Source organism: Cibotium barometz, chromosome 29 (assembly GCF_041138505.1).
Source record: "Cibotium barometz isolate CiBa-2024 chromosome 29, ASM4113850v1, whole genome shotgun sequence".
Classification (NCBI taxonomy): Eukaryota; Viridiplantae; Streptophyta; class Polypodiopsida; order Cyatheales; family Cibotiaceae; genus Cibotium; species Cibotium barometz.
The window spans coordinates 54,915,070-54,939,724 of record NC_141074.1 but is presented as its reverse complement, the minus strand read 5'-3'; the positions used below and the strand labels follow the sequence as shown (position 1 = coordinate 54,939,724).

General features: G+C 44.5%; 1 protein-coding gene across 6 annotated transcripts; it reads left to right on the top strand.

Moving 5' to 3' along the window:
* Nucleotides 1-1,754: 1,754 nt before the first annotated feature.
* LOC147622376 (uncharacterized) lies at nt 1,755-24,396 on the top strand. 6 transcript variants are annotated; one of them, XM_086823720.1, is made up of 4 exons: nt 1,767-1,906; nt 1,992-2,234; nt 23,438-23,599; nt 23,689-24,396. In XM_086823720.1, the coding sequence occupies exons 2-4, from the start codon at nt 2,153-2,155 to the stop codon at nt 23,790-23,792; spliced, it is 348 nt and encodes a 115-aa protein (XP_086679846.1). In that variant the 5' UTR covers nt 1,767-1,906; nt 1,992-2,152; the 3' UTR covers nt 23,793-24,396. The 6 variants fall into 6 exon arrangements, with proteins under 6 accessions (XP_086679845.1, XP_086679849.1, XP_086679850.1 ...); XM_086823719.1 differs by having other exon boundaries at nt 1,755-2,234; XM_086823723.1 differs by having other exon boundaries at nt 1,757-2,234; nt 23,719-24,396.
* The last annotated feature ends 259 nt before the right edge of the window (nt 24,397-24,655 follow it).

The window sequence follows — 24,655 nt, the reverse complement described above, 5'->3', positions numbered from 1 at the left end:
CATTCATTTTCCACACAATGCACTACCAAAATGCAAGGGCAATAATGAAACTTATGCAATGGGAGCTGAAACTCCAAGGGGATGGAAGAAACAAAAGTGTTTCCCTGGGAGCGGTGCCAAAAAAGTTATGGGCTACCACACCTCTAAGAGGGAACTCTACACATTCACCTAAGGATGAGTAGTAGATCACAACTGTCGTAGGGTACTTACCAATGTTTCAAACTTGAGTCCCTTAAGGTCTCCAAGCTCGCTTGTTAAGCTCCATCTCCACGATGTCACCGCCTAGAGCCGATCACACCATCGCATAAGGTAATCACTCACTCTCTCACTCTCTCATACAAGTATAAAAGAGGAACAATGCTAGAATGCTCTCCCTCTCTCTCAATCTCTCTCAACACACAAGGGAAAACTCTCTCTCCCTCTCTCTCCCTCTCTCTCAATCTCTCTCAAGACACAAGGGAAAACTCTCTATAGCACAAAGGGGATTGTGTCTTTACATTATGAGAAAATGCCTTATATACATTTGGCCCTTATTTACACTTCGGCGCACCCAAAACTTACTTACTAGGCCTTGGGTGGCCAATATCTCATAATGTACAACTTTTATAGTGCCATTTTATGACAATTATTAATGTCCTCGATTAAAGGATCATGCTTGTTAATCCAAAATGGGATTAATAATGTCTTTTGAGGTTTCCAAAATCAAATTCTACCCAAACCTCCTTCTCTCCTCCGAACCTCCAAATTCTTACCATGTGGCAGCTTTGTGAAACTCTTCCTTAAGATAATACAGAGATGATACATCGGAAAAATATTATGGCCTAGTTTTGTGTGATATGATCAGTGTAAATATGTATATACACAAACCCATATTATTTTGGCCTAATTTTGTGTGAAATATATATATACACCAAACCCATCATTATATTGCAATGAAAAATTTGAGATTTGATGCATATTTTTAAGCCACGTCAGACCCTAAAATAGTGCAATCAACAAATGATAGCAACATTAATCTAATTACTCCTTTAATATTTTTTTTATGGGAGAAAAGTAATCTAAAAAAATTTTATTGGAGAAAAGTAATCCAAAAACTTATGCATTACATTTAAATTTGCACAAAAAATCTAGTTATTTTAGCACCAGTGCTCTTATTTATAATTTTACATTTTTATTAGTTTTGTCATAATATGTTGCAGAGAATTTTTTAAAAAATATTTTACTTATTCTATGATAAGTAATTACCTTATTAAAACTTTGACTTTTCTTTATTATATTCTAGCTAATTACCTTGATATAGAAATACTAAAAACTTTGGTGTTATGGGTCTCTTGGTTATTCAATTTTCGTGTTTACTATTCGACTCTATTCCATGTTCAATCTATGATATTAATTACTATCTCATCAATTTGTAATCCTTGATTTGGCTTATTCCACTATTATGCTTAAAAAATCGATGTTGTTTTATTATGACAAAACAACATGGTATAACTACTATATGTTCCACTGATTCATGAAGCCCCTAGAACCCAACTTTGCTATATTTCTCAAATTATTGATAGGATACCTTGTTTTCTTTTGAAAATAAAATATTAACATCTATGGTACTTTTGTGAAGTGTCCTTTTGCTTCAAGTAAGCATTAATCTCATTGTTATGATAGAAATGATGTTCTTACTCAAGTTACTAATGTTTATATGATAGGCAAATAATTAAATTTTTACCTTCATGTAAATGTATCTTTTAGCTTACCTCGTGACTAAGCCCTAGTTCATCGTTGTCTACCCACACTCGTTCAGCCTGCACCATAGCTGCCGTGAAGAGCTTCCCGTCTGCGCTGCCACGTGCTGTTGCTGCACATATAGCTGCTCGCCCCCGTTTTGTGTCCACGATGCCAGCCCGCCATCGTGAATGCGCTAGGCTTAAAGGTTTTTTAGTAAATCTTTTATTATCCTTATAATTAAGGCTTATTAAAAGCCTTTTCATTTTCAGTGCGCCGCGTCCACGAAAGACACTCGCATTGCTTCTATGCACAGCAAACCAGACCAGTGCGTGAAAGAGAAGAAGGGGAGGCGGCGGATCTGTGAAGAAGTACCAGTCGACGAAGGTGGTGCATAGTCCTGCGCTAGCATCTCATCTATGCAGTAGCATAAATGAAAGGAGAAAGAAGAGGAGTGCGAGATCATCGTCGTCATAGGCCCAGAAGGAGAAAGCTTGCATCAAAAGCATCAAGAGGTAAAATCAATTTGGAGCTTTTCAAATTTTGCAACTCCTGCCTAATCAGACTTAATTACTTTGATATTTTCTGAAATTGATGATGCATTACAAGCATTGAAGCATTACTATAGCCCCTTGTATCATCAAATTAAAAAACCCTAATTTTTTGAAAACCCTAAATTCTGGGCTTCATCTGTGCGGGACTAGACACTGGCAGTGGTACATTCCTTTTTAAGACCTTCCCAAATCAAAGCATATCATGGATTCCACAAATTTGTGCAAAAAAATGCTACATGTTTTGTATCTGCGGCCTATATGAATACGCAATGTCATGTGTATCTGCGGCCTATATGAGTACGCAATGTCATGTGAAGTGTGGGTAGTCAGCTTGGGCTCTCGAACTTGCCAAGACAAGTGAGAAAATAAGTGTGTTGTGTTTGTGAATATGTTCCGGCTTATTAAAATCCAAGTTGTGTGTTGTGTTGTGTTCAGTTATGTGTTGTGTAGTTATGTGTTGTGTACTATTCAAATATGAGTCGTGCTATGAATATGAGTTTGTGGTTCTTCTTCCTTGGTTGACCTTCTCATGTAGGGCCACTCACCATTTTGAGAAAAACTCATGACACAGGTGAGGAGAGATATCTCTTGAGGAAGGTCCCTACCCAAGTGACACCCTTGCACACAATAGTAGGAGAGATAGTCCTTGAGGGGGTTTTGTTGGATTGGTCATATCTCTTGGTTGGTCAAATATTGGCATATACTTGGTTTAGTGTGTGAGTTTGTGACCTGATCCTATGTGTACTCTATCCATCGGATCCCATAGGTTTGTGAAACTAGAGCCATGTGATTTATCCTTGTCTAAGAAAACCGGCAACCATGTGCCTAGATTCATCTTTGACACATTATGGAGTAATCCCTTGAGGGGAGGATTGTTGGGAATCAAGGTCTTACCTGTGCATGTGTATGTGAACCGACTCTAAATGAGGTGCGAACACTTGTGTGTGAACCACCTCTTAGAGGGGTCACAATAATATCTAAATATTTATGTGATGTGACATAAGCAATGATGTCAGGAGTTGTACCTTGGAATCTATAAAAGTATTGTACTCATGTGAAGAAATCAATCGACATCATTATCATTGAGTCGTGTACTTGCTCAATAGTCTCTCTCTCTAATTCTCACTATCTCTCTCTATCTCACTGCGACTGCTTTATCACCATAAGCCATGGTTTCAATCTATGAGCCTCCATAGCCTGTGAGCTCCCTCTCTAATAGCTACCTCTCGTACAACGAGTTGGGAAGGGCGGGGAGGGGGCGGCGGGGGCGGGGGGCAAACGGAAGGCCTATAATACCAAAGAATGCCCTTGCCCTTCGTCTCGCGAGAGAAGAAGGGACCGGGGTGCCAGATCCGGAAAAATGTCTTGCAGCGCTTCTCCATGCTGTCTAAATCTCTCTAAAGTCGCTCCCAGTGACCATGAAGGGTGTGGATGATTTCTAGCCAAACTGCTCGGACCGCCTCTACAAGGGGAGTGGGCCACTACTCCATGGCCTCCCTGCAGCATCCCCGCTAAATGTGCCAAGCAATGAGGCAACTTGCAATGCTCACATCTTAAGGGTTCCAAACCGTTGAGGAGAAATCCGGGGTAGAAATTATTTGGAGAGAGCTTCCTCAGAGAGCTGAAGTGCTGTGCTCCTAGCCCAATCCTACTACGTGCCGTGCCGCTAGATGTTGCCCATGCAACTGCACCCCAAGTGACGGTCAAGGTGTCAGAAGTACCCACCAAGACCATCCTCAGAGCTCTTTGGTAAGCCTGCTAGGCCTCTAGGCAATCCCTTAGACAATGGTGTTGAGTCTTCTCGCTGAAACTGCACCAGGGATAGTCAGGAGGATGCCTACTGTGGGCCAGCCAAGTTCCAATTGCCAGTCCGTTGTGCAGCGCAAGCCATAGGAAAGTTGTCAATCCTTTGAGACTGAATTCTTCTCCCCAGCCGTGTGGAGTACTGAAAGAATGGGATGCTGGGGCGGTCGAGGGGTCCCTCCAAAACCACTCCCTTGGGTCCCATCGCAACCGGCGAAGGGGGTGCCGCGCCCAAGTCCAAAGTGTCCAGGTGTCCTCGTGTCCTTCGCCTCTACTACACTAGGGGGATGGTTAACATGCCACTGATGCCCATGAAAACCGATGACTGTCACCCTCTGAAGAAAGCAGCACTGGTACTCCAGAGACGAGGCGACTCTTTGCATCCTGCGAGCCTCCCCTACTACCGAGAAAGAAAGGAGCATAGTCCTCTCGCCCACTTCGGAGACCGCTAGCAAGATCCTGTGTCGAGTGAAGGCCATAAGCCACTGGGAAGGCAGGGGATCCGGGACAGGAGTCCTGTGGGATGGCTGATTGGATGTCTGCCCACATCATCTCTCTCCCTGTCAAACCTTGAATCCATGGAGGGAAGCTGTTGTGGAAGGAGAACCACTTGTTGAGGGAAGAAGCTGGGCTGGTGCTCAAAGGCCCCCAGAAAGATGCGGCCGTGCTCCCATCATGTGTCCGTTGGGAGTGAGAAGGAGGAGGTTCCACACTAGTGGACTGTCCTCATCGATCGAGGAAGGTGACTGAAAAAGTGCCGGCCTAAGGTGTTCCCAGGCCCTCAAGAGACTCCGTGCAAATCCATACGAAGGAGTCTGTCTCTGAACTTTGGGACCGTGGCTTCCTTGGTCCATAGAAAGAGATGGGCAATTTTTGATCTGGTGCCCAAACCCGTGACATCCGAAGCACCTCTTCTCACTTCGAAGCTCTTCCCTCTACATTCTTGAAAGAGTCGGAGTTCCTAAGAAAGAGCTTCAAGGAAAAGGCCTTACTTCATTCTTGAAACTTCCGGACTCCAGATTCTGGTTGGGACCTTGGTGTCTCTTTGGAGGCGGAAAGTTGGAAGAACTTCTCGATGTCTGGAATTTCTTTAAGGGGATGAGGGAGCTGGCTTTGGCGGGACTTTGACGATGAAGGCTTTGGCGAAGTCCTTCACCATTCGTACAGCTTTAGCCATGGAAACTGGCTTGGCATTCTTGGCCAGGATGTCTAAAGGTTCATTTATTCCCCAAATGAACCTGGCCATAAGTTGCTCTTCGTCTAGCGCGGTGGTGAGTAATTGAGGAGAAGAGCAAATGCCTGATGATATTCCTCAATAGTTTTGCACCCTTGGTTAAGCTCTAAGAATTCATTCATCTTTATTTCTAAAAATTTGGGGGGATAAAATCTCTTCCTTAGATAAGCTTTGAGATCATTCCAGGATTGGGAATTCCTATCCAGATGGTTAGTGTCGCAATGGTTTCTCCATGCTACCTTGGCTGTTTCCACAATCTTCAGCCTAGCGAGAGCCATTTTGCTCCTCTCGTTGTATCCGGTGACATCAAAATATTCCTCCATGGCTTTAACCCACTTCTCCGCAGTCTCGCCCAAGTTCTCTCCTTCACCTTTGAAGGGTCCTGGCTGAGTTCTGAGAAGAGCCTTGCGAACGTCGGGGTCAAGCTCTTCCACAATCAGTGAGAGGATCTGGTTGTCGGCCACAATTTACTCGCCTCATAATTCTTTCAAAAATGATACATTATTAAATTTTTATTTTGATTTCGTCAACAAGATCCTAAGACTTAAGAGGTTCGGAAAATAATTACTTAAACAAGATAAACGATCTTATTGGAGATATGTGACGAATGTCTGAGTAATAAATCTTGCTTCTTCAATTCGTCATATAATAAACAATCACTTATATAATAGAGAATTTTTTCACAAAACATTTCTTTATTTATATAAAGGTTACAATATATACATATAGTATCTCAACTTCACAAAGTCAAAATCTTCTCAAGAAATGTATAAGACAGCGATACTGGGGCTACAGACATGCCCCGATACAAACGTTCTCTCACTGCTAAGGGAGCTATCTTATCCTTTTTGGAATAAAGCAGCTAAGAAGTTTGTAGATATGGTAGGAAAGTCTGAAATCTCGAGGCGAGGTTCATATAAAATAACACCATGAATCACTTTTAGTCTCATCAGAATCATGGCTAACGAGATATTTTTCCACAGCATCACGTGCTGGTCACAAGAGGCGTGGACGTACTGCCCTGCAAACCACTTGTGCTACCATCTCTTCGCTGGTCTGAGAAATATAAATCCTCGAAATGGCTTGCGAGTCTGGCTCGGCTCGTTCGAGTTGTAGTAGCGGAAGAGATAATATGCTCGAAGACGAAAGCAATCATATCTTGTGAACTGTGTGAGATCGGGAATACTGGATAAGCATAGAACTTCCATCTATAAAACTAAATTCTTTGATTAAAAATTTTTATTAATGAAGCTTAAAGAATGAAATTACAATATGTAAATGCTCTTTTTGAGTTTTTATTATAAATTTCTTATAAGAATTCATTTTTTCCTATTAGCTTTCAACAAAGCTCTAACACGAGCTCTGAGATCCTCGCCCCCTCCGTGATGCCCCCTCCGAGGACCCTGGCAATGGAAGCAGCGTCAGTCTCTCGTGCGGGACAACGATCCACACTCGGGGCCTCGCCCAAGATATCCGGACAAGAGACTAGCCCGGTGGGTCCTCCGAAACTGAGCTCGAAAAAACTTCCCTCACCCTGAAGGCACATGCGATTCCACCAGGAAAATCATCTAACGGGAGAATTGATCTAACGAGTCAAGGTCTTAACTAACCAAACTAATCCAACCGAACTCGAAAGTCACATAGTCAGATCACGGAAGAGACTTGCACTTAGTCCACAGAATCACTGCTTTTTTCCTCCTTTAGCGATGCACAGTCCCTGATTCCTTCCCACACAGAACAAGGGTCTTCCTAAGACTTAATCTAACTAACGTAACTTAATCGTAACTATTTGTATGCATGAATCCCCCGATTCAGCCTAACCCGAACCGACCCATGGGTGAGCCAACCGCCATTGTATTCGTGGGTTTCCTTCATAAAAATTTGGTTATATTTTACCCGGGTACCGAGGAAAAGAGTTCCCATGCTCCCTAACCGGCGGTTCAAGTAAAATTTAAAGTAGTCATACCAATATGAAATTGCCATTTTAACAGATTCAGGTGGTTGGCTTTAAAAAAATCTTTCAATGAAATCATAGTATTACTGATCATAATCCTTCAAAATATTGAGTCAGTTGTTTTACAAAGATTTATCATCTGGACTCTCCGTTGAAGACCAGCTAGACAACCAACGAGATCCAATATCAAAATTCAATTCACAAAAGTAATTCTTTTCAGTTCATCCGTATCTTCCTCGAGTACGCATGGGTGTCCTAGCAACCGCGAGCCAGTGCATCACCTAGTCAGAATCCTCTAGGATCCTACTTAGGTGTCCTAGCACTTCACTCAGGGACCGTTTCTTCGATCCTCGCCTATTGTACCGAAAGCGCACCATTTTAATCATATGAGGTTGGTCAAGACCTCGGTAAGATTTGTCGCGAGCGACATCCCTCGACGACTCCCCGCCACCTGTTGCAACGAGTCTCTTCTTAGTTAAACACATACCAAATGCTTCCTCCATCATTCTGACGTAAAACAGTCCTTAAAAAAAAAACAGAGGTTCTACGCAAGTAGAATTCCCAGTAGGAGATTGGTTTCACAAAACTCTTTTTTCTTAATCCATATTTTCTTGATGAGAGTCATTGATCTCTCATCAAGGTAATCTACCCATCATTTGACTGAATTTTCAACTAGATTCTTCGTGATTTCAGTTAAGAAAAAACTACGCTAATTCAGCGGTAGTCTATTCTTTGTATCAAGAATTGGAATTGATCACGAGATTTTTGCTTGATTCAGATCGAGAGATGGGCAAGTAGTTTATTGGCCACCATTCTTACAGTCATGGTTTAACCAAAATTATTCGGTTTACTTTTATTTTTTATTCCGAAAGATTTTCTCCAGATAAACATCTACTGTACTTCTAACTATAAGAAAAATTCTGACTTTATGAATTTCATTACTTCCTAACCATAATAAATTAAGAAATGGTTCTATACGAGAATATCAAGTTTTTATAAAAATACTCTTCTTTCATTAATATGATTTTGGGTAAATATCAATTTAGTGATTTATCCACATAAAATATGTAAGAATATTCTTTCTACCAATTTTATTATCAACCTTAATTTTCTAGGTGAAATTATGGTGAAAATTTCTCTTTTGTCACCAAAATTTAATTTAAACTTTTCTCTACTTAAAATACCATAAAAATTCTTTTTTTAATTAAATACAAATATCTATTTTTTTAATATGCTTAAATTTTTTCTTTTTATATTTAAATGATTGAATTTTGAATATCATAAGAAGTGCTCTTTTATCACTTAAAAATTTCTTATACATAAAATAAATTTGTTTAAAATTCTTCTTTAAATTAAATAAAAGAATCCATTATTTTAATATACCAAAAATTTCTCTTTTATCATTTAATTACTTGGATCTCAATTATCATGAAAATTTTTCTTTTCGCATAAAAATAAGTTTATAAAAAATTTCTCTTTTCTTTTAATTAAATATCTATGCATATGCTTCCGAGGCTTTCTTAACTGATACAAGTCCTGTGGTTTTGTTAGATTATCGTAACATCACTACGGGCGTTACACAGGAGGGGACGACCTCTAGCTCACCACCCAGCCATAGAGGAAGAATGAGGATTGCCCCTCATGCCCCAGGCTATATAGTGTGTGGCCTGCCGTCCACACTAGCGTGGCTGTCCATGACTCCGCATGGGCGTCCTCTCCCATTGAACCCTGGATGGCCACGTCCTTGGCCATCCGGTCTGCCGTCGGTCACACAGGCGTTACACCCTACGTGACATTACCCCCCCCTTAAGAAGAGTTTTTGTCCTCGAAAACAAACTGGGGAAACCTCTTGGAAATTGCACTACGGCGTTCCCAAGTAGCTCCTATCTGTCCATTTAACAAGTACCTCCTGGTACACTTTATGTCGGGTTTGTCTGTCACGATACTCTAGAATCTTTTCAGGTTCATGTGGTATCTTTGGTGGTTCTATCAAGTCCACCAAAATCTCTGGAGAAACTGCGTTCTCTAACCCGTGAACTGATTTCTTCGGTTTACTGACATGGAAGACAGGATGGACTTGAGAACTCTCCGGTAACTCAAGTTTATATGCTACGTCCCTAATCTTCTTAAGGATTTTAAAAGGACCACAATATCGCGGAGAAAGTTTATCACACTTACCCGTTTTCATGGTTTCTGACTGCGCAGGAACCTTGAGGAATACAAAGTCACCTTCTGCAAAGGTCACTTTTCTATGTCCTTTATCCGCATAAGTTTTAGCGCGATCCTAAGCGCTATGAATGCTCTCACGTGCGGCTCTGAGCATATCATTCATATCTTCAAGGAAATCCTTGACAGATTGAATCTTCTCGTTTTCTAGGTCTACAGCCATCGGAGATCTTGGCTGGAATCCATACAGTAACATGAATAGTGTAAATCAAGTCGCTGAGTGTTTGGAGCTTTTATAGGCAAACTCCAATAAGGGCAAGTACTCTTCCCAATTAGATTGCTTCTTACTAACATAAGAACGCAACATATCCTCTAGAATTTGGTTAACTCTTTCAGTTTGACCATTAGACTCCGAATGATCTGCCATACTCATACTCAGAGTAGTATCCAATTTTTTGAAGACTTCCCTCCAAAAATGACTGTTGAACTTTCTATCTCTATCCGACACTATATCTGCAGGGAGGCCATATAGCTTGTAGAGATGTTCAATAAAGAGTTTTGCCAACTCTGGCGTTTTAACAGTTTTCTTCGTGGCGATAAACTTTGCCATTTTAGTTAACCTGTCCACTACCACCCACACCGAGTCATTCCCTCGACTCGTCTTGGGTAAACCGGTGATGAAATCCATGGAAATGCTTTCCCATTGCTCTTGAGGAATCTCCAGCGGATGGAGTAGTCCTCCAACCTTAAGACGTTCATGTTTATTGACCTGGCACTTACTGCATTTCAGCACATAAGTCTGGACGTCCTTAAACAAACTAGGCCAATAAAACTATCTTTTTACTAGTGCATAGGTCTTTTGAATCCCTGGATGACCTGCACTTGGACTATCATGACTTTCTTTAAGAATTTGGACCCGAAAGTCACCAATAATTGGTACACATACTCTACCCTTGTAAAGTAAGTACCCGTCGTCAATGGAGTAATTAGTATATTTCTCCCCTCGACGAAGTTTATCACTCCCCTTTGAAGCCGTGGCAGTCAAAGGTGATGAAGGGCCTACGTCAGAGCTCTCCGGCTCCAAACTATACCCAAAAGACACAGCTAGTCTCTCCGAACTAACTCTCACTTCCCTTCCCGTTGCACCTTCGGCCAGTCTCTCCGGACTAGCAATCCGTGTGCCAACGAGGGAGGTGGTCGCGTCTGTGAAGAAGTGTACGCGTACAGCGCGCCAGACCTCTGCAAAAGATGGATCATGCTCACATAAACCACGTAGTGACTCCAAGAAATCATTCTTGAAGACTGTGAAACTAAGTTCATTAATCTGTGGCATGCGACTAAGTGCATCTGCCACCACGTTATACTTACCTTTCTGGTAACGTATCTGAAGGTCAAACTCCTGTAGAATCTCCGCCCACTGAGCTTTTCTACCCTTCAGTTCATTTTGACTTGAAAGCCATTTCAGACTTTCATGGTCTGTCCGGACCTCAAAAGTAGCACCACATAAATAGTGTCTCCACTTTTTCAGTGCATGAACTATCGCTAGTAACTCTCGCTCATAAGCCGAGTAGTTACGCTACGCACGATCTAACTTTTTACTCTCAAATGCAATTGGGCGTCCCCTTTGCATAAGTATGGCCCCAATGGCCTCATTACTAGCGTCTGTTTCCAAAACAAACGGCTCATTTGGATCAACAATAGTCAAAACAGGTGCAGCTGCTACCGTCACCTTGAGCTTATCAAAGCTCTTCTATTGAGATTCCCCCCAACTAATGTTTTTAGTTTTTGACCGTAACTGGTCAGTCTCAACGGGACTGCGATCTTCGCGTAGTCCTTCACATACTGTCGGTAGAACCCCGACATGCCAAGAAAAATCTGCAGTTCCTCGAGATTCTTCGGCGCTGGCCATTTAAGAATAGCCTCTACTTTTTTTGGCTCCATCCGCGTACCATCAGCGGATATAATATGGCCAAGGTAGTGAATTTCTGTTTCAAAAAATTCACATTTGCTTTTCTTTGCAAATAGTTTGTGCTCTTGCAACCAGTCGAACACGAGACGCAAATGCTCTATGTGTTCTTTTTGTGTCTTACTGTACACAAGAATATCATCTAGGAAAACTACTACGAATTTTCCCAGATATGGACGTAAAATACTGTCCATCAACGTCATAAACGTCGCTGGAGCATTGGTTAGCCCAAATGGCATAACCAAAAACTCAAAATGCCCGAAATGGGTCCTAAATGCTGTCTTCGCAACATCTTCTTGTTTAATTCTAACCTGATGATATCCTGATCTCAGGTCTATTTTTGTAAAGTATCTCGATCCATAGAGTTGATCAAACAACTCATCCATGCGTGGCATTGGATACTTGTTCTTAATCGTTATCTGATTAAGAGCCCTATAGTCTATGCACATCCGCATAGATCCGTCTTTCTTCTTTACTAGAAGAATAGGCGATGCCCATGGACTTGAACTAGGCCGAATAAAGCCTTTGTTCAAATATTCCGTTAATTGTTTTTCCACCTCCTGTGCCTCGGAGTGGCTTAATCTATAAGCAGGTTTGCTTATACGTTTTGATCCTGGCATAACTTCGATGCCATGGTCTACTTCTCTAGATGGTGGTAAACCATATGGTAAATCATCAGGAAAAACATCCTAAAATTCCTCTAATAAATTCGTTAAAGTATCTACGTACTTTTTCTTTAATGTCTCTTTCACCTTGGATTTTTTCTTGTTTGAATCACATGCATGCCAAACAGGGTTTTCAAACAGTGGGTCTCGTCCAAGGCCATTTTGTTTTCCTTGTTTGTCTACGCAAACATCAATTATTGTTTCATCTACGGAAACAGAATTCAAAAGAGGGTAACAAGCATATATCTCTGCTATCTGGTCTCTGCGGACCGCTGTACACAGCTCCATGGAGGAAATAAGTGGTGTGGCTGGGATAGTACGGTTGCCCTGCAAGGTAATGACTCTACCTCCATGCTCAAAACATAGCGTATTATGTAAGTAATTCCGAGCTAGACTAGGGCCCAAGCCATACAGTCACTCTCTGCCTAGATGTACGTCTGCTCTGGCTAAGTGCATGACCTGAAAGTCAAGCGGAGCCTCGTAGTCCTGCATAGATAATGGGACCCCCAATACTACGGTATTCCATACCATTTTGTCATATCCGTTGGCTAGGCCAACAGTATACTCATGATCACTCCGGGTCTCAGTCAACCCCAACTTCTTGACTAACGAGTAGTTCAAGAAGTTGTGACTAGCTCCATCATCAATAAAAACTGTGACTCTACGGCTACCTATGGTGCCATACATGCGCACCATGTCATGCGGACCTACAGTAGGCTGCCACATCGCTGGTGTCATTGAACAAGCGTGATGCTCATCACAATGACACACTGTCACCTCTCTGAACTCTGCGGAACTGAGAGGGAGTCTCTGCACTGTATGCAACTGCCTAGAGGATTTACCATCTTTTTTAGGCTCGTTGCCCTCGTGTTGGCTTTAGGTTTGGACACTCAGCCTTCGTGTGCCCTACATCATTGCAATTAAAGCAGCGATTTTCCTTTCGCGCTTTAATATACTGCTCTTTCTTTTGGATTCCGATGTCTCTTTTCTTCTTGGATGGTTGCGGTTTTTTAGACCAATGACCGCCCTGTCCTTCTTGGTCCGTCCTATCCCCTTGTTTATCACTGCGGAACCCTTTTCTTTTAAGACCTGACCTTCTCTTTTCACTACCCTCGGCCCTACTAGAACCACCACGCGCACTACGGTGCTTGATGTCATCAAATATTCTCGCATACTTAATTGCCTCTGCTAAGTCTTTAGGCTGTAAGGGCTCTACGTACTCAAGGTAATCATCTTTGAGGCCTCTTTTAAAGCCTCGCAATGTCTGGAATGCATCGATTCCCTTTAGCTTGAGTACTATCTCCCTATAGTCTGAGATGTACTGAGTTAGGGACTGGTTCTCCATCGAGCACTTGTTCCATAACTTCCAGCTTCTCTCTGCCTCATTAACAGGCAAAAACTCTTTTTGAAACATCGTTTCAAACTCCGTCCAAGTGGCAGGATGAGTTGTCAAACTCATCCACCACTTGTACGCTTTGCCGGTTAATGAGAGGCTAGCCTCTACGGGCTGTATACGGCTAGGCTGCTGTCGCAGCGCGTGCAAATCTGACCATTTTGCTAGAAACATATTGACCGAGTCCTTGTTTCTCTCCTTCTCCTCGCCACCAAAACTAGGCGGCTTTAAGTCTTTTAATAACGACGAAGCTGTCGCTACGGACGGCCCCGCAGACGCATCAGCCTGTACTCCTGCAACCACTGGCGAGGCTACACTCACCCGTGCCGCAGGAGCTCGGCTACCACGAGGAGTCGGAGTACTAGCCGAGGCGGCTGTTAGTGCATCTAACCGTGTGGAGATGCTATGTAGCATCGTGACTAAGTCAGCCTGGACTTTACCCATATTGTTTAGTTTGGCATTAAGATATTTAAAAAGTCCACTAGAGAGCTCCGTCTCTGTCAGGACGTCGGCAGGGTCCAATAGGTCATAATCGTCGTCGTCATAATCGAAGAGGTCCTTCTCGGTTCCCTCGGTGACGTCGGTGTTCATGTCTTCTGGCTCATCGGCCAGAAAGGGGTCATCTGCCAATGCGGCCGTTGCGGGCTCGCTGGGTCCTAAGGCGGGATCAATAGACGAGGAGGGCGCTGGCGGATCACGCGTGATCGATGTGCGCACTCCGGACCGGACAATGGTCGGGCGTGTACGGCCTGACAATTCGATCGGGGTCAAACCCGCGACCGAGGACAAGAGACCTGAAAACCCTAGAGAAGTAGAAGGCGGTGGGGACACACTACGCCTAGCAGACATCTTTAATTCTTGCAAAAAACAATGAGAGAACTCGGAAATTACAAAAAAAACTCTAATAAAATGAGCAGTGGTGGAGAGAGAATAGTCACCCCCCTTTACGGTCGCTTGTCGATTTGTGTTGCGCTGCGAGCCTCTACAAGCGTCGCCATTCTGGGATGCTCCGATCCAAGAGAAAAAAATGCCTGCAACTCAAAAAAAATGCTCCGATCCAAGAGAAAAAATGCCTGCAACTCATAACAAAAATTAATTTGCTCGGGAGGCTCTGCCTGAAACACTCGGATTATCCCTTGCCAGGATTATCCCTCCCCAGCCGAGAGAGAGGATCCGTTGAATTTACTTTCATTTTTAATTTTATTAAAAATGAATAATTAAAATATTAAAAAAATAAATATTTTTTTTTCTCCTCTGGTGGCCGCCTGCTACGCTGGCTTGGCTGGCTGGCTGTCGCCGCCGCTTGGCTCACCACGCTGGCCGCGCTGGCTGTGCTGGCCTGGCTGGCCGGGTATGGCCTGGCTGCCTGAGCTTTTCCTGGCCGCCTGAGCTTCTCTTCGCCCCCCCCAAACAGAGGGTCCTTCACAGCAAGCTTCTCCTTGGCGGCTAACGGAGACCAGCGTGCATCGTTTTGACAGCACGACATACGACGTGCGCGGTGGTCTAGCATGACGCCTTCCTTTGTTCAGCGTAGGTTTAAGCCTGCGCTACTATGCTGCACAACGTAGGCCAATGCCCACAGCAGCATTCTTCCCCCCCCCCCCCCCCCCCTCTGCACAATGTAGGCTCCAGCGGCACTCATGTTACAGTCTCTCCACCATTTTTCACAGACAAGCTTCAAAGCAGGAAAAAAACGAAATGCTTACTTGCAATTCGCTTTGTTGTGTGCGATGGAGAGAGAGAGTGAGAGAGAGAGAGAGAGTTCTTCCTTTCAATTATGGCTGCCTCCCTCCACACACTCCATTGTGGAGATAAGGATGAGATTTTGAATGGTTGAAAACCATTCAGTGGGCTCCGGTCCCCCGGTCACGCGCGGACCCTGACGACCCAATCGAACCGACGCTCTGATACCAGTGTTAGATACCCGTAACGCCGCTACGGGCGCTACCACAGCAGGGGACGGCCTTTGGCTCACCACCCAACCATAGAGGAAGAATGAGGATTGCCCCTCATCCCCCAGGCTATATAGTGTGTGGCCTGCCGTGTCCACACTAGCCTGGCCGCCCATGACTCCGCATGGGCGTCCTCTCCCATTGAACCCCGGTTGGCCACGTCCTTGGCCATCCGGTCTGCCGCCGTCGGACACAGGCGTTACAGCCTACGTGACAGGTTTCAAGGTGGCCACTACGACCACTCCGACTTGGTGTCCAGTTGAGGTTTTTCAGTGGATCCCCAGAGGTATGGCCGTGAGATACCTCATAGAGATCTCCCTTGAGCTGTTTGGCTCTCACAAATGATTCTTATGTACATTACATAATAATTTGAATTGAGACTTCCATAGGTACTAAAGTATCTTCATTTCCATGACAACTCCCACAAGCGATTCTTCAGCGTTGCACTTGGTTTTAGAAGCAATCAAAGGGGCATAAAAGTTGAGGAAACCAATGCAAGAGTCCCCAACTCTAAGAATGATCCACTGAGCTCATCCAAGGAGGAGTGCCAGAGTCGATCAAATCTGGAAGCTGATCGAGATGCACACTCTCTCCTGATTGCCCAAGGGGCCAAAAGCTGCAGACCAAAACATGTGGCTCCTACTCGGGAGAATCTTCCCGCAACATCTCGCTTTGCCTGTCGGGAGGTGATGTTCCTAGAGAAACAGGATGTCCCATCCAAAACTGCTCTCTGAAGCCCTTGAGGAATGAGGCCACGCTGACGATAGATGCGGGCTCCTCCAAGACCTCAGATGTTCCCGGAAACAATCCGGATGGTGAAGACTTGTAGGGGCTGCTTTCCCGTGCTCGTGAGAACTTCGGCGCCGGTTTGGAGGGCGATTAGTGGCAGTCGGACCTAGGGCAAAAGCGCTCCAGAGCATCCCAGATGCCTATTTGTAGAGTCTGCCACTTGAGCTTGGCTTGCTTGACCACATAAGGATGGGTTATATCATCTGCATAAATGTGCAAAAGCAAGCTATCCCGGCATGCATTGTTCATTCTTGTATACTGTACAGCATACTGCATTTATCTCTTACCTAGGACTCATCTTCAGTTACTAGGTTTCCAGTTTCAGCTTCATTTTTGTTTCATATTTCCTTTCCAGTTTTCCATGAGGATGATATTCCATGGATACTTGTACTCATCTTTTGTCTCATAGGCCCATCGGGCCTTTTAGTAAGACGTAAATATAACTTTCTTTCTCTCTTTCTTTCTTTCTCTGTCTTCCTCTTATCTCTTCTCTCTCTCTCTCTCTCTCTATATATATATATATATATATATATATATCTCACACACACAGAGACACACACAGAGTTATTGCAAATTCTTTGGTCGCTCATCTACCTCAGCTCTTAATGTTCAAGATAGCACATGCAATTGTCCGACTTATTGCATCGAACGTGCCATTCTTTCCATACATTATCACATTGCATTAGCCTGTCATTCCAAGAGAAGTAGCATCTACATTCTGATTAGCCATGCCTAAATAGGAAATCTATCTCTGCATTAGCACTCGACTTTGTGCCATATTTACCATCCAAGGGTCTCCTTCCTTCCAACCGTTCCAAACGATCGTTGTTGCATCTGCTCAAATTACATTCTCTTCTTTGTTAAAAGTTCTTGTTTTTTTACCATGCGTCAGTAGCCTTGGCCTTCCGTAAGAGATGGTTCACAGTTTATTCTAGCCATATGTCAGCGTTTGATGCCTTTTAGGCAAATACCAGGTTACTCATAGTGAAGGAAGTCATCAAGGGTCACATGCATAGTTACATCAACATTCTTTTTTTTAATATGTACCCATAAACCATGGGAGGTGTATGCCATTTCACATGTGTAGAATCACTTCACAAGTACAAGAGCCACTCTAGATGTTGTTGAATGGCGTGTTGATATGCAGAATTCAACAGCTGAAATAATTGGCTCACAATTGGCTCACAATTGGTCGGACATTGCAGAACTTCACACACTTTCATGGCTTAACCACAAGGCCTAATAATGCAGGGTTATACCTTGGAAATCGATCCAATTGGAAATTTTTCCTGGCTGTACAGCGGTAGCAAAGGGAGGTACTCCTTTCGGAGTCCTGGGAAGCAGATAGTGACTGGAAAGCCCGTGGCCCCGGATAGCGGGTCAGTCGATGGGTCAAAGCCGTGACTCCATTGCGCCAGGAACGCTCGGGGCTCCGAGCCAGCACTCGAGTAGCCGCCTGAGGGAGTCGAACTCTAGCTGATAGTAACTGTCACCTAGAGGCTGAGTGTCCGTGATCCAGCCTGGCTCGCCAATAAGGCTGCCCTGTAGAAGATCCTGGAGAAGGCCTCGAGCTGGACGGCTTCCCACTAATTTGCAGACCAGTGAAGTCGCCTTGAGAGAAGAGACTGTCGTGCGTAATAACTGTTGACGCTCAAGGCCAGGCATGGGCCAGAATCGGTTGAGAATGACGGGGAGTCTTCCATGGAGACCACCTGCTGGGGCAGACCAGAATAAACGCCAAACACGTCGAAAAAAACCTGCAAGCTGCAAACTGCCCAAAACACCTGGAGGGGAAAAGAACCTGCAAGCTGCAAGCTGCAGGGGAAAGGAAAACGGGGGGGAGGGCAAGAAGAAAACCAGAAGGCAAAAGGGGTGGAGAGGACAGCGGGGGGGAGAGTGAAAAACAAGGGGGGGGGGGTCGAGCAGGCAGGGCGGGTAGGGCGGGGGCGTGCTGGTGAGAAAGGCGCAGGCAGGGGGGGAGGGGGGCACTGGCAAGAGAGGCGCAAACAGGGGGGGCGCTTGCAAGAGAGGCGCAACCAGGGGGGGGGCCGCTGGCCGGGAGAGGTGCGCAGCAGGGGGAGGAAGGCGCAGAGGAGGGGGAGGGGGGGGGGATGCAGTTCGCACCTTTCTATGTCCACTGTGAGTTGTCTTTGAATGCTGCTAGTTTGACCATTAGCCCCCTATAATAGTCGTGTTGGTGTGGCTCAGGGAAACCTTGCTTTTCGATGAACCTTCTGAAATAGTCATGTTCCCGTAGCTCAAAGGTAGGATCCGAAACATCAACTTAGAAGCTTTTAAGGACTGATCTGGGGATTGCAATTTCATGTTGTTCACGCACTGGTGGTGTGCAATTGAGATGCATGTACCTTGTTGAATATTGGTGATGATGTGGATGAAATCACATTCAGCTCCCTCTCGTCAAACACATTGCATTTTGCCACTGATTTTAAGGAGTTTCAATACCTTGTCTTGCACTGGATACTTCATTTTTATTGGTCAATGATGTATGGAATCTATAAAGCTTTGATACCAATGTGACATGGACTGTCGAGCATGATTAATTGTTGCTAATTAAACTTTGAAGGCATTGAAATACTTGATATGTTGATATATTAGTATGTGGATAAATGAATCTTCAAGGGCAGTGCTTGTGTGCATCCATGCGCCTTGTCTGAATTGTGCTTGACATTCTGATAGAATCTCCAAGACTCTATTGCGTTCATTCTATGGATGGTTGTTTGGATTGAGCTTGGCATTCTAATAAGACTCATTGCTAGGACTACGATATGCAGCAGAGATAGGCTGCGATAGTTGTTAGTGAAACAAGGTGATGGCCAAGCGCTAACGATGCCTTGAATGAGGGGCAAAATAAAACTACAGGATGACGACTAGCACGGCACACCTCATCTGTTGCCTGTTGGCGGTTGGCCACTTGGATTTAGACGTAATGCAGAGGTTTAGTGAGCACACGTGAAGGACAGGGCCCCTAGTGCATATGGCATTCATTCTACTTGGCACATTAATGTAAATAGGGGGCTTCAAAAACTGGCGCAGGCTGTGTGGTCATTGTGTCCGCTATTTGATTTGCTATTTTTGAATCTTGTCGATATGTTTCTTCATATGAGTTTGGATGGTCTTGTGGTTAGAGCAATAGATTCTGTAAGTGGTTCGAGCCTGAAATTCTGCAATTTTATCTCATGGGTGACCTTGTCCTCTCGGACACAATATCTATTTGGCGGAGAGGACATCATATGCGTCCGTTCCGAGGTCATGTGAATCGTTTTTTCGATGGACATCCATGTTAGTAAATGCCATGTTAATAATGCCACGTTAATGGCTTGAACGTCTATTCGGACGTTTTTGAAGCGAGTCTTACTAAGGGTATGCTGTATGCGTTGGGTGGATGGTGGCAATAAGAAATTAAATAGTTGGGCACGATGGTCGAGGTATCACACTTGAATCTAGGATATCAGATTTGGTCGGACTTGAAACAATTGTTTCCACTGCAATAATAAACCCTATATATCTTTAACCTCAGAAGACTTGAAAACTTGTGGGCCGATAGCTACCCTTCTCTACCCAAAAACGATGTTCAAATATTCATAAATTTGCACAAAAAACCATGACTGCGGCCCTCCTGATCCCTCATTTAATCGCGTGTTGCCCATCGATACCTGGCCAATTTTGAGTTTTCATCCCCCACACACACACGTGTCTTGCATAGTTCGTATGGGGGGTTGCCATCAGGAACCGTGTGAACAATCTCTATCGTGCCACATGCTCTACACATGAAGAGACAAGTGTGCCATTGTGGCAATGGCAATTGAGCTCCCATCCTTTTCTTTGCCATAGCGGCTTGGCCATGATCGTCGAGCACTACACAAAGCTCACCACTGGTGTCCCAATTAGCCAAGCACTCTCTTCAACGTGGCAATTTTCTACTCCTTCAATCTCACATAATCATATGTAGCCTTGTCCCACTATACATCCAAGTTCTAACGAGATTCCTCCGCAACAACTATTAACTAGCGAAATCGAATAGCCAACAACAAGGTAAATATGACCAGAGGACACCACCACCAGAGCAAGCGCAACTTGCACCGATGCCATTGTACTCATAATAGCTCGTGATAATGGACATGGGAGGTAGGGTAATGCATAGACTCAAAGGGGACCTCAAGATAGAGGAAGGAAGTGTCAAGGAGGATCGAGAGGCGCAAGACTCAAGAGCTTTAACATGGGCTTCTTGAGGACTAAAAGGAGGGAGCCTAAACACAGGCAATCAACCTTAAGAATCCTCCTTGAGGCATTTTACCTTTCAAATTGAGCATGAAAAAATTTGCGCTTCAAAATAAAGCCCAAATTTAAAGGATATTTTTTGTAATTGCCTTTCCTTTCTCTCCCTCTAGGCCTTGCTCCTCTCCTTCATTTCCTCCTCTTCATACTCCCCTTCCCTTCCCTTCGTCTCTCCCTAATCCAAGGGTCTCCTTCCTTCCAACCGTTCCAAACGATCGTTGTTGCATCTGCTCAAATTACATTCTCTTCTTTTTTAAAAGTTCTTGTTTTTTTACCATGCGTCAGTAGCCTTGGCCTTCCGTAAGAGATGGTTCACAGTTTATTCTAGCCATATGTCAGCGTTTGATGCCTTTTAGGCAAATACCAGGTTACTCATAGTGAAGGAAGTCATCAAGGGTCACATGCATAGTTACATCAACATTCTTTTTTTTAATATGTACCCATAAACCATGGGAGGTGTATGCCATTTCACATGTGTAGAATCACTTCACAAGTACAAGAGCCACTCTAGATGTTGTTGAATGGCGTGTTGATATGCAGAATTCAACAGCTGAAATAATTGGCTCACAATTGGTCGGACATTGCAGAACTTCACACACTTTCATGGCTTAACCACAAAGCATAAAGGCCTAATAATGCAGGGTTGTACCTTGGAAATCGATCCAATTGGAAATTTTTCCTGGCCCTACAGCGGTAGCAAAGGGAGGTACTCCTTTCGGAGTCCTGGGAAGCAGATAGTGACTGGAAAGCCCGTGGCCCCGGATAGCGGGTCAGTCGATGGGTCAAAGCCGTGACTCCATCGCGCCAGGAACGCTCGGGGCTCCGAGCCAGCACTCGAGTAGCCGCCTGAGGGAGTCGAACTCTAGCTGATAGTAACTGTCACCTAGAGGCTGAGTGTCCGTGATCCAGCCTGGCTCGCCAATAAGGCTGCCCTGTAGAAGATCTTGGAGAAGGCCTCGAGCTGGACGGCTTCCCACTAATTTGCAGACCAGTGACAATTGGAGGGTAGAGGAGCCAACTCGGCCTCCCATAAATGCACCTCCTGAAATGCGGGTAACAAGATCTTTGGAGGGGGTTGGTGAGGCAGGTAATAGGGGACCCACACCAATTTGGGATGCATATGGACCACCTTACCAAAGAGAGGAACCACTGAGAGTGAGAGGCCGTAGGCCCTATGATTATTCAAGACAAGTAAGGCCATCAACTCTTTAGAACTGGTAAAGAAGTACGAAGGGTCAGGAGATCCATATGACCATGTAGCAGCATTTAGGCAAGCAGTTTGAGCTGAGCAAGTGACTGACAAGCATACGCAAATTGAAGGATTTGGGCTCACTCTTGAGGAAAAGACCCTTGCTTGGTTTCAGGCACTAGAGGCTTCAGACAAATTTTCTTTACGAGTTTTGGAAGAGAGATTCATTGCTGCTTTTTCCTTGATGGGGATTCAGCATGACACGGTAGCAAACATCTACTCTTTCAAGCAAGGCGAGACTGAGAGTGTTAGAGACTGTGTAAATAGGATGAAGCAGTACATTAATCGTTGCCCAGAAGATGAGAAGCCCACCCAGAGTCAAGTCGCCTCGAGAGAAGAGACTGTCGTGCGTAATAACTGTTGACGCTCAAGACCAGGCATGGGCCAGAATTGGTTGAGAATGACGGGGAGTCTTCCATGGAGACCACCTGCTGGGGCAGACCAGAATAAACGCCAAACACGTCGAAAAAAACCTGCAAGCTGCAAACTGCCCAAAACACCTGGAGGGGAAAAGGACCTGCAAGCTGCAAGCTGCAGGGGAAAGGGAAACGGGGGGGAGGGCAAGAAGAAAACCAGAAGGCAAAAGGGGCGGAGAGGACAGCGGGGGGGAGAGTGAAAAACAGGGGGGGGGGGGGGGGGGTCGAGCAGGCAGGGCGGGCAGGGCGGGGGCGTGCTGGTGAGAAAGGCGCAGGCAGGGGGGGAGGGGGGCACTGGCAAGAGAGGCGCAAACAGGGGGGGCGCTGGCAGGAGAGGCGCAACCAGGGGGGGGCGCTGGCCGGGAGAGGCGCGCAGCAGGGGGAGGAAGGCGCAGAGGAGGGGGAGGGGGGGGGACGCAGTTCGCACCTTTCTATGTCCACTGTGAGTTGTCTTTGAATGCTGCTAGTTTGACCATTAGCCCCCTATAACAGTCGTGTTGGTGTGGCTCAGAGAAACCTTGCTTTTCGATCAACCTTCTGAAATAGTCATGTTCCCGTAGCTCAAAGGTAGGATCCGAAACATCAACTTAGAAGCTTTTGAGGACTGATCTGGGGATTGCAATTTCATGTTGTTCACGCACTGGTGGTGTGCAATTGAGATGCATGTACCTTGTTGAATATTGGTGATGATGTGGGTGGAATCACATTCAGCTCCCTCTCGTCAAACACATCGCATTTTGCCACTGATTTTAAGGAGTTTCAATACCTTGTCTTGCACTGGATACTTCATTTTTATTGGTCAATGATGTATGGAATCTATAAAGCTCTGATACCAATGTGACATGGACTGTCGAGCATGATTAATTGTTGCTAATTAAACTTTGATTAACGCTAAGTAAAAGCCAATGTTGCATTGACCTCTCATCAATATTGCTCTTCTGATGTACAATCTGTTGCATGTGCTTGGGACGTCTTGGGAGGAAGATTCAAGTCCTCTTGTCCAACTCATTTAATGCCTGGGCACAGTAGGAAATATGCATGATTTGTAGCAAGTCTTTGACTGTTGACAGATTGGCAAGCTGCAGTTGGCAATGCATTTCTAGAAATGTATGCGAATTGTGATGCACTTGTGAAAGCACAAGAAGTTTTGGACAAACTATGGAAGATTAAAGTCCTCGTCCAACTCCTTATATATATGTGGGCATCATGATCTGTCTGTAATTGCCATTAAAACATGCGCTGTAAATGGCACCTCCAAAATGACATTAATATGGATTGCAGGATTTGTTTCACCATCTTCAAGTGGAGGTACAATGGACAGTGTTGAACATGCTCATGCCATCTGTAATGCCGTGAGTGAGGTGGCATCCTTGAGTGGCCGGCAAATAAAGGGGCGAAGCTGGGCTTCCGAAGAAGAAGATGACCTAGATGAACCTGCCAACTGTGAGTACGACTGTTTAGGTTAGTCCAAGTTGACCTTCGTGTTCGGGTAAAATCTTTCTGATTGTTCCTAGTGATAATTGCATTTGAAGATCATGATGCTCACTATCAGCGGTGTGCAGCAGATGTGGATGAATGGTACAAATTGCTCAACAATTCCCGCCCTTGCATACTAGAATTTGGACAAGCCTTGTGAACTAGAAATCCAGTGCAATGGAATTATTCAATTGGTTTAGGGAGCATGGTGATACTTGTGTTTATTGTAGTTGTTCATTCATTGAGCAGCTAGCCAGCTAATACCATAGATTAATCCTTATATTAAGCCCAGCCCCTGTTATATTAAGGCTGGGCCCTGCAGCAACCCAGAAACTGTGTGTGTTTGTGCACAAATGAGGTCTCTAGGAACCTCATCTTGCAGCGGAATTCGGCAACTCAAAGGAGGCAAAGCTAGTGTGTTGACCATGAAGCACACAGAGGTGACAAGAGACCAGGTTTTCAGTCTACGGCCTGGCAGTGGGACCCGTGTGTGGTCTCGTATTATGAGGCCCATGGGTGAACCTGTTTCAAACTATTCCATGGCCAAAACCTGCCTTGTAAAGCACAATAATGAGCCATGTTCGCCATTTTTCTTAGATCTTTACCCCTCCTCTTTTGATGCAGCATGATGGATAGTGTCAACTTCATCTTCAGCTCTAGAGAAGCCAAGGGGCCACAAGTGGGTGCAGCCGCTGCGCAGCCAGGAACAATTTTTGGTTAGATTGATTTCCAATGTACATATGTTTCAAATTCCCTTCTTTTTTTAGCACTTTTACTATTATATGTCTTACAATTAGAGGCATGAGCACTACCCTTGATGAAGGTTCTGCATTGTTAAAGCAATTTTAGTATTATATGTCAACAATTAGAGGCATGTGCACTATCCTTGATGAAGGTTCTGCATTTTTTTAGTTTTATCCTTTCCTTATCCAATTACATGATATTTGATCTTAAATGCTTTGATAGGAGAGAGAGAAAGCTGTGAGAGCATGATGGTATTTGAGTCATGATGTGATGCATGCA